We start from the raw sequence: 10,055 nt of genomic DNA on the forward strand, positions 1-10,055 counted from the left end.
CCAGGGGGAGAGGGAAAAGCAGAGCCGCAGCGCGCTCTCTGCTCCGGGGACCTTGGGGAAGGGGGTGGAATCAGGGCATATCCCCTCCAACGCCCCCACACCCATACCCTGACTCTTGCACCCTCCACATCCCCACCCCCACCCTGAGCACCAAATGGGAGCTCCTGCGCACACACACACATTCCCACTTGCACCCCTCACACCAAATGGGAGCTTCCCAGGTAAGCACTCCACACCCAAACCTCCTGCCCCAACCCTGAGCCCCCTCCCTCATTCTAGCTCCTGGCCAGATTCTGCACCCCAACCCCCAGCCCTGTTCTCAGCGCACTCCCACCCTCATCTCAGTGCACAGAGAGGAAGAGAATGGCTAGAACCAGGGAGAAGGTCTACTCTATGTGGACAGGGCCGGGATCCCAGACCGGCAGCGGGCTGAGCGGGGCCGGCACCCGGGACCCTGGCTGGCAGGAGCCAGTGGACGGAACCCCACACCGGTAGCGGGCTGAGTCCCGGCCACAGGCCCCGCTCAGCCTGCTGCCAGCCTAGGTGAACGGAACTCCAGGCCGGCAGCAATTTAATTTTAAATGAAGCTTCTTAAACATTTTGAAAACCTTGTTTACATATGACAATAGTTTAGTTATATAATATATAGACTTATAGAGAGACTTTCTAAAAAATGTTAAAATGTATTATTGGCACGCGAAACCTTAAATTAATGTGAATAAATGAAGACTCAGTACACCACTTCTAAAAAGTTGCCGACCCCTGGTATAGGAAGTCTTAGCCAAAATTTGCAAAAAAATGCATGCTTGTAGTTTGCTTCTGAAATTCATGTTTAAACACCTACTTAAGTGCCTGATTTTAAACATCTTCCCCACCCCCCCTTCTATTTTTAAAGCTTGGCCCTACTTTGTGGTCAGATGTACTTTTGTCTGCCCACTCCCCCACAAACATTGAACATTAAACCCATTTTCTTTCTTGCCAAGTTTTCAGTTACTGAAAATTCAGAGCTTAATCAAAACCACTAGAATATGTTATAAGTAACTATCCCTTACAAGGTGCATCTTGTAGTGGAATTTTGATTTACTTCTGACTGCTCATTTGTCTTTACTATTAAAGCCACCTGATATGCTACAAGTGGACGTCACTAATAAATTACATTTCAACAGCTAAAATAGCCAATTAACTGTAATGTTAGGCTAGATCAGTGGTTCTCAAACTTTTTTCCTGTGGACCACTTGAAGATTGCTGAGAGTCTCGGCGGACCACTTAATGATCTTTCCAAATGTTGTTTGTACTTAGCTAGCTATTGTAAAGTGCTTTGGATAAAAGCACTATATAAAAAAAAACCTAATAATAATTAGGTTTTTTTGTTCTACAAATAAAAGCACACAACTCATTTTAATATCAGTAGTCTTAGCTTTCTAATGTGATGGATGTGCCTTCTCTCCTCCACCACAGCAATCACAGAGCTGAGGCTGGGAAGGAGGGCCGTCTCGCCCCGGCAGCCACCTCCCTGGAGCTGGGGAAAGTCGCCTCTTTCTCTGGCCATCGCAGCCCTGCACCTGCCAAATTCCCCCCATCCCCTCTTATCACCCCACTTCCCCCGCCCATCTACCCCCTATTCCCCCCCAAGGCTGACACCTCACCTTACACGTGCGTCTTCTCCAGGGTCCAGGCACTTAAGTAGTGGAGCCATGCCTGCACGGCTCCATTAATTAGGTGGGTGACCCTTCATTCTCTTGTGTGTGGCCATCCAGGCATGCACCTTAGAGGGAACTATCCATAGACCACCTGAATGGAGCTTGCGGACCACAGTTTGAGAACTTCTGGGCTAGATCCCTTTTCAGTTTTTCAAATGCAGGCACTGCATGGGCCATGATTATAGATCTCTTCAACATAAAGATCTTAGATTCCACTAATTTCTCCAACATAACCACTTCCACACTAAATGTAACAAATTTATCATGGCCAGATAGTACTTATATAGCATTCCATCATTTGCAAAAAGCTTTAGAGGTGGGTAAATATTATCCCCCTTTTACAGATAAGGAAATGGAAGCACAGACTGGATAAGTGAGACTGCAAGTTACACGGGAATCATACCCAAGTCTTAAGACTTCCAGTCTAGTGCCCTATCCACCACACCTGCTCTCAATAGAGCCAGCCTTAGCAGTGTGGTGTAGTGGATAGAGCACTGGAGTAGGGCTCAGGAGTCCTGGATTCTAGTCCTTGCTCAGCCACTGGCCTACTGAGTGAGTTTGAGGAAGAGAGAGGTGAAATAACTTGCCCAGTTTCCCCATCTGTAAAATAGGCATAATGATATTGACCTCCTTTGTAAAGCACTGAGATCAACTGATGAAAAATTCCATATAAAACTAGGTATTATTAAATATGGGAAGGCCTGCAAGACAACCTTTTTACTGTCTCCTCACCACAACCATCCACCATAACCACAGCATTATTATTCATAGGGCTGGGAAAGTTCAGAGTTTTTTGGATTTTTTTTAAAAGACCACATCCCTAACTTATTTTATATAAATGTCTGTGTCTCTACCTGTCTCCAAGAGAAAGGGGCTAGGTACCCCAAATTCCTGCCAAAGGTTATTTTTGTGAAGAACACATCTAGAAGGTTTTGTGTTTGGTGTTTTTCTTGAAGAAAAATGAAAGCTGGGACTGAATGTAAAAGAAAATCTTCAAAGTCTGTTAAGGAAACCAAAGCGGATATGGGGTGAGATGTAAAGTATTTTCATGGATTACAAACTGGCCAGGAGACAGGAATATGAACCCAATTTTCCACATGACAAGTTTGTCAGTGAGGGTGCCCCCCATTTCTACAATTAAGACCCATGTTTCATATGGATAGTTTGTTCCATATCTGCTCACTCACTATGCTGTTTCTTGTACACTACTCTGAAGTATAAGATGAGACACTGATCTGATCAATACGGAAATTCATTTCTTTCCTACACTTCTACATTCTGCAACAGTAACAATATGCAGGAATGCTATTCTTTCGCTATTAACAGGTTTCATTAGAACCCAAATGTTTTCTGGATTACTCCTGATTCAGACAACAAAAGGGGTTATTGAGAAAGGAAAGGATAAGATGACAACATAGCAAATGTGGGCTCTTTTTCCCAGTTCTAACACCACCTCTGCAATGAGATCACAAAAAACAGAAAAGAATTACCTCCATCTCTTCCTCATCTTCAGTATCTGAAGGTTCATTGCACACTGCCAGCTCAAGCCGCTTAGTTTTATCTTTGCGCATAGCCTCATCTGCCATTTCCATTGCTCTTTTAATTTCAGGCTTTGAACTGTAAAACATACCTCCCCTCTGCGTTTCCCTAACCGCTGAGCCTACAAAACATGCAAATAATATGTCAGAACCTGAAGCAAAGTCCAGCCTGAGGCCAGTCATCACTGTAGATGCTCACTCTCCGCATTTAAATAAATTATGTTCAGACCACTAGTATCATCCAGCATTTTTCAATCACAAGTCCAATATGACAAGTCCAACGTGAAATTATTCCATCTTACTGATTTTAAACATGTAAACTTATTTGTTCAGCATGAAGAAGTGGGGGCAAGACATGCCTAAGAGAATAAGTTTGTATATCTGTCCAGTAAAATGTGTACTTAGTGCAAGAACACTGGATGAGTCTCACATTTCTACAGCTGATTGGTCTGAACATTTATCCAATTATAAGAGAACTATTTTCTGGATTTAGAATTTAATTGCAAATGCTGTATCTGACAGTACCTGTCATGGTTGGAAAAACAACATTTTACACTGGCAGCATGAGAGCTCAAATTGAGACCATGATCTGGGAATGGGACCTACTCAAATAGAACCTTATGCCCTTTCTGTGGATCACTTTAAGGAACTGGGGTTGAAGTTAGTAATCCAGCTTCTACCCACTGGCTTTTCAGTTAGAACAGAGGTCCCCAAACTGTGGGGCATACCCCCCTAGAGGGGCATAGAGGAACATCCGGGGAAGCATGGCCCGGGCCAGCCTCCATAGGGGGGTAGGGAGGGAGCACCACCCAGCTGCATGCCCCGTCCCCAGCACGACTCTGCTCCTGGCCCTACCCCTGCCCCCATCCTCAGCTGCAGCTCTAGTTCCCAGCCCAGGGCCAAGGCTGGTGGCAGGGCAGGGAGCAGAGCCGCACCTGGCCACGGTCCCAGCTGCCAGCCCCCACCACAGCCTGGCTGCAGCTCTGCCCCTGCCCCCAGCCTCCCGGCCCCATACCCACCCCTAATCTCTCTTCCCCTCCGCAAGCCACAGCCCCACTCCCAGCTCTGGGAGAGCACAGATGGGGTAAATGCTTTTGTTTGTTTACATTTACATTTGCAGGAGATAATGCTGCCTGCTTCTTGTTCACAAAGTCACCTGAAAGTGAGAACAGGTGTTCTTATGACACTGTTGTAGCCGGCGTTGGAAGATATTTACATGCCAGATGTGCTAAAGATTTATATGTTTCATACTAAAGATTCATATTCCATGCAGATGACAGGTTCTGCTCGATAACAATCCAAAGCAGTGTGGACCGATGCATGTTCATTTTCATCATCAGAGTCAGATGCCACCAGCAGAAGGTTGATTTTCTTTTTTGGTGGTTCGGGTTCTGTAGTTTCTGCAGCGGAGTGTTTCTCTTTTCTGACTTCCGAAAGCATGCTCCACACCTCATCCCTCTCAGATTTTGGAAGGCACTTCAGATTCTTAAACCTTGGGTCGAGTGTTGTAGCTAACTTTAGAAAACTCACATTGGTACCTTCTTTGCATTTTATCAAATCTGCAGTGAAAGTGTTCTTAAAATGAACAAGCTGTGCTGGACATCATCTGAGACTGCTATAACATGAAATATATGGCTGAATGTGGGTAAAACAGAGCAGGAGACATACAATTCTCCCACAAGGAGTTCAGTCACAATTTAATTAACACATTTTTTTAAATGAGTGTCATCAGCATGGAAGCATGTCCTCTGGAATGGTGGCCAAAGCATGAAGGTGCATATGAACGTTTAGCATAACTGTTTAGATACCTTGTAGGGTGACCAGATCTCCCGATTTTATAGGGACAGTCCCAATATTCAGAGCTTTTTCTTATATAGGCACCTATTACCACCCACCCCCATCCCGATTTTTCACACTTTCTATCTGGTCACTCTAATACCTTGCAATACCAGCTACAAAAGTGCCATGCAGGCCTGTTCTCACTTTCTGGTGACACTGTAAATAAGAAGAGGGCAGCATTATCTCCTGTAAATGTAAACAAACTTTTTGTGTTAGTGATTGGCTGAACAAGAAATAGGACTGAGTGGACTTGTAGGCTCTGAAGTTTTACATTGTTTTGTTTTTGAGTGCAGTTATGTAACAACAACAAAAATCTACATTTGTAAGTTGCAAGTTCACAACAAAGATTGCACAACAGTACAGGCAATCCTCAGACTTACGACACAATTGGTTCCTGAAAATTGCATCTAAGTTGAAACATAATAGGAACCGCAATCCACTCCATTGCGGGACAGAGTGTCGTAAAGTCAAAACAAATGGTCGTAAGTCGAATCAGGGTGTCAATTCAAAAACATCATAAGTGCTGTTCGTCCTAAATCAAACGTTGTAAAGTCGAGGACTGCCTGTACTTATGAGGTGAATTGAAAAATATTATCTCTTTTATCTTTTTAAAGTGCAAATATTTGTAATTGAAATCAAAGTGTATATTTTTATTACAACATAGAATACAGTACATATGAAAATGTAGACAAACATCCAAAATACTTAAACAATAGAATACCAATATAAATTTATTAACAGTGCGATTAAAACGGTGATTAATCACGATTAAAAAAATTAATCGTGGTTAATTTGAGTTAATCATGAGTTAACTGCGATTAATCGACAGCCCTAGTTATATTCATTCTTTGAAACAATATAATTTAATCTGTTCTGTAACTTCTAATATTACCATAAAACTTTAATATAATGTATGAATTTAGAAGTAATTAAAGCTGTACTTAGATAAACCAGCTAAAATCTTAAGAATCACCAGAACTGATATGGTTAACTTAAATTATGTAATCAATGTGTCTAATCCTACGTCTAGTCTTTTGTTCTCAGACAAACGTCAATCCTTGAGACCTCCCAAGGTCCCCCAGCAAAATCAGGAAAGACCAGGCTTGACATTCCTGATATTTCTAGGGCAGGGGCAGGCAAATTTTTCGGCCTGAGGGCCACATTGGGTTTCCAAAATTGTATGGAGGGCTGGTTCAGGCAGGCTGTGTCTCCCCAGACAGCCAGGCATGGCCCAGCCCCCATCTCCTATCCGATCCCCCAACTTCTCATCCCGATTGCTCCCCCGGGACTCCTGCCCTATCCACCGCTCCCTGTCCCCTGACCACCCCCAAGACCCCCCCACTCCTGACTGCCCCCCGGGACCCCTGCCCCATCCAACCCCCTGCCCACACCCCCGACCTCCCCCGGCTCTCTATCCAACCCCCCCTGCCCCCTTACCGCACTGCCTGGTGCGCCAGTGGCTGGCGGCACTACAGCCACACAGCCCAGAGCACCGGGTCAGGCTGCAGCTCTGCAACTGCGCTGCCCAGAGCATTGCGCCAGCGACGCAGCGCACTGAGGCTGCGGGAGAGGGGGAACAGCGGGGGAGGGGCTGGGGACCAGCCTCCTGGGCCAGGAGTCAGGCAGGAGGGTCCCGCGGGCCATAGTTTGCCCACCTCTGTTCTAGGGTAATAAAAACAAACTGAAAATCTTTACAAAATATGTACTTTCTATATCCAGAAGAAGCAAAAAAAAGGACAAACCAATTTTTTTGTTTAAAACCCTTTAGAGCAGTGAGTTTCCATTCAATAGGAAACGGAATTTTCCCCACACAGGAAGTCAGCAGAAGTGTTTATTCCTTTAGACCAAACTGCCTCTCTCCATTTCCCTTTTCAAATATTTAAGTTACATCTCTTACCTTTATATGGCTTTAAGTATTTAATGCTAACCCAGCCCCTTGTTGGGCTGTCATCAAAAAATTGTACATGTACACGAGAGGATTTTCCTTTCGCTCTGACTACTGTTTCTTCAGTTGGGTGGTTGTATACAAGACACGGCCACCAAGGGTACCCTTCCATCTTGGCCCAAACCAAATCACCAGGTGAATAATCACAGGAGACACTGCAAAGACAGACACAGAACTTGATTAACAGGTGCAAAGTCAGTCTCTTCATAAAAGTTATAGCACTACCTCTAAGTCAAACTATTTATCAGACGCTCCTAGAGAGAGGGGTTGGTCTCAGCAGGTCTTGGTTGCTCTTGGGTTAACAGTTATATTCTACATGCAAACACTTTTACCAAATAGAACCTGGTTCTTACACTCCCAAAGACCTCTAGCAAACCCAGTAGATTATACATGGGGGTGTAAAAATACTGGACATAATTTAGCTAAAAGGGAAAAATCTTCAGGAACAGATTTTCAAGAGCAATTAGCAGCCGCAATTAAGAACAGATTTTTAACAGAACTCACTTCTCACTAAGGGAAGTGCCTAAAACTTTCGAAAAACCTCAGCAGCTAACAGAAATAGGACTGTTGAATGCTGAGAACTTTAAAAAAAATTGGAAAACAATGGCCTGTTTTTCAAATCAGCAAGAGCTGGAATCCAGTGCTGATTAGCACAGATTTTATAGCACATATTAAGACGTCAAACAAGCAATAATATTCAGGAAAGATTAACTAAATGCTAATTGATTCACCATGGTTTCTTTAAGCTAGAAGAAAAACTGTTTCTTCACAAATGGCTATTCAATGTTTCTTTGAACATGATTTTCACTAAGCGCTGAAAGAAATTATTTCAAAGCTGTTTTAAGTCCTTTCACCGCCCCAAAAGACAGTTTTATTTAATCTACACTAGCAGTTTATTTCCAGTACTGGCTCATTCCTAGCAACAAGGGTTGTGAGTTCAATCCTTGAGGGGGCCATTTAGGGATCTGAGGCAAAAATTGGGGATTGGTCCTGCTTTGAGCAGAGTGTTGGACTAGATGACCTCATGAGGTTCCCGTCCAACCCTGATATTCTATGAACAAGCCAGTTTCAGTGAAAACGGACTTCCTGTATTTAAAAAAAAAGACACATACTTTATCTGAAAGTTGTAAGATTATATAAAGGTTTGCGTACCCCACTGTACATTTGTACGTTATTAAGAATCTGGAAAATTTTCTTTAACAGCAACTTTATAATAATTACACATAAAAAAAGCTTAAAACACTAAGATTGCAACATTAAGCACTCAAAAATTAGGAAATGCCAGAATTACGGTTTCAGAGGAACAGCCGTGTTAGTCTGTATTCGCAAAAAGAAAAGGAGTACTTGTGGCACCTTAGAGACTAACCAATTTATTTGAGCATGAGCTTTCGTGAGCTACAGCTCACTTCATCAGAAATCAGCCCCTTGTATGCACGCATTATAATACAGTAATTAAAATGATCACACTTTATTTCCACAGCACCTTCGTCTCATTTAACATACAGGATGGATGGTGCTCACTGAATAAGCAGTGATTCAATATTTTGTTTTCTCCTTATTCAGTGTGTGACTATAGGACAGGTCTACACTACTAACTTACATTGGTGAAATTACATTGCTTGGGGCTGTGAAAAATCCACCTAACCCCCAGTGCAGACAGTGCTATGTCAACAGGAGAGCTTCTCCTGCCAACATGACTATTGCCTCTCAAGGACGTGGATGAATTACAGCTGATAGAAGCTCTCCTGTACGTGTAATAGAGTCTTCACTAAGGTCCTGCAGTGCTGTAGTGTAGATAAGAGATTCTCAACCTTTTTCTTTCTGAGCCCCCCCCCCCCCCCACATGCTATAAAAACTCCACGGCCCACCTGTGCCACAATAACTGGTTTTCTGCATATAAAAGCCAGAGCCATCGTTAGAGGGTAGCAAGCAGAGCAACTGCCTGGGGCCCATGCCACAGGGGCCTCCACAAAGCTACACTGCTCAGGCTTCAGCTTCAGCCCCAGGTGGCATGGCTCAGGGACCTGGGCTTCAGCGCAACCTTTCTACCCTGGGCCCCCGTGAGTCTATTACTGGCCCTGCTCTAAACACCGTATTATTATTAATTTTTTCATGGGTTTTTCTATGGCGCTTATCACTACGGTATTCATCTTCACAATACCGCTGTGAGATGAGGGGGTGATGAGATGAGATGAGGAGAGGCCACACGACTGGCTCCATCTGGTGGGAGTGCTGAGAAAAAGCAAAGAAACCGACCCCCTTTCGCGCCACCCTCCCAACGCCAACCGGCCGAGCGCACCCGGCCCATAGCAATTCCCGCCTACCAATGCCCCCGGCACCACCAACAACAGCCCCAGGAACTCCCACACACCCGCCTACCTGGGGGCCCGGGCCGCCTTGGTTCTCCCCTTCCTCGCCCCATGGGCCTCGACTCCGCCGGATTGTCCCATCTCCGCCGCGCCGCCTCCGGGAGCCAGGGCTGCCTCATCCCCGGCTGCCTCGCTGGAGGCCCAGGCCTTCCGCCTGTCTGCGGCCGGAGGAGAAGGGGCCTGGGCCTTGGGGAAGAAGCGGAGCAGGGTGCTTTGCCGAGACATGGCTGCGGCGGGAACCAACGACCTACCGCCCAATCCGGCCAGAGCGCGAAACCCACTTCGTCAGCCCCGCCTCTGCTGGGGGTGGAGGGACCCGGAGGAGGCGGGCCTCAGGCAGCGCTTGCCCAGAGCCGTGCCTGCCTCCCACCGAGCGCCGGCCCCGGCCCGCCCCATATAAACTGGTATTATGTGCCATATTAATAATCTGGCCAATTTTTCACTGCGTAGCCCCCCAAGTCACTGTACAGCCTTGTACCCACTGCACTGTGGCATCCTGACGTGCACCCTTCACATGCCACCCACTTCCCTGTAGCTCTATTATCTGCTAATCAATTGCACCAACGGTGCAGCAAGGTGGGTCTAAATTATGGTTCTCTAGATTTCTGCAGCACAATAGATTGGAGTAGGCTGGGTGCAGTAGAGTGGAGATCCTGCAGCAGTT

The 10,055-nt window shown here is 45.4% G+C and overlaps 1 protein-coding gene across 2 annotated transcripts in view; it reads right to left on the minus strand.

Annotated features, from left to right (window-relative positions):
* Positions 1–9,687, minus strand: part of MSH6 (mutS homolog 6) — a 27,802-nt gene extending 18,115 nt beyond the window's left edge. Inside the window, exons 1-3 of one of the 2 annotated variants that reach the window (XM_073339262.1) lie at positions 9,402–9,687; positions 6,975–7,177; positions 3,191–3,360 (exon numbers count right to left, since the gene is read on the minus strand). In XM_073339262.1, the coding sequence (XP_073195363.1) occupies positions 3,191–3,360; positions 6,975–7,177; positions 9,402–9,616 (588 nt within the window). In that variant the 5' untranslated portion in view covers positions 9,617–9,687. The remainder of the gene's footprint in view (positions 1–3,190; positions 3,361–6,974; positions 7,178–9,401) is intronic. The other variant, XM_073339261.1, reaches the window with a different exon arrangement.
* Between the last annotated feature and the right edge of the window lie 368 nt (positions 9,688–10,055).

Source organism: Lepidochelys kempii, chromosome 3 (genome assembly GCF_965140265.1).
Source record: "Lepidochelys kempii isolate rLepKem1 chromosome 3, rLepKem1.hap2, whole genome shotgun sequence".
NCBI classification, from domain to species: domain Eukaryota; kingdom Metazoa; phylum Chordata; order Testudines; family Cheloniidae; genus Lepidochelys; species Lepidochelys kempii.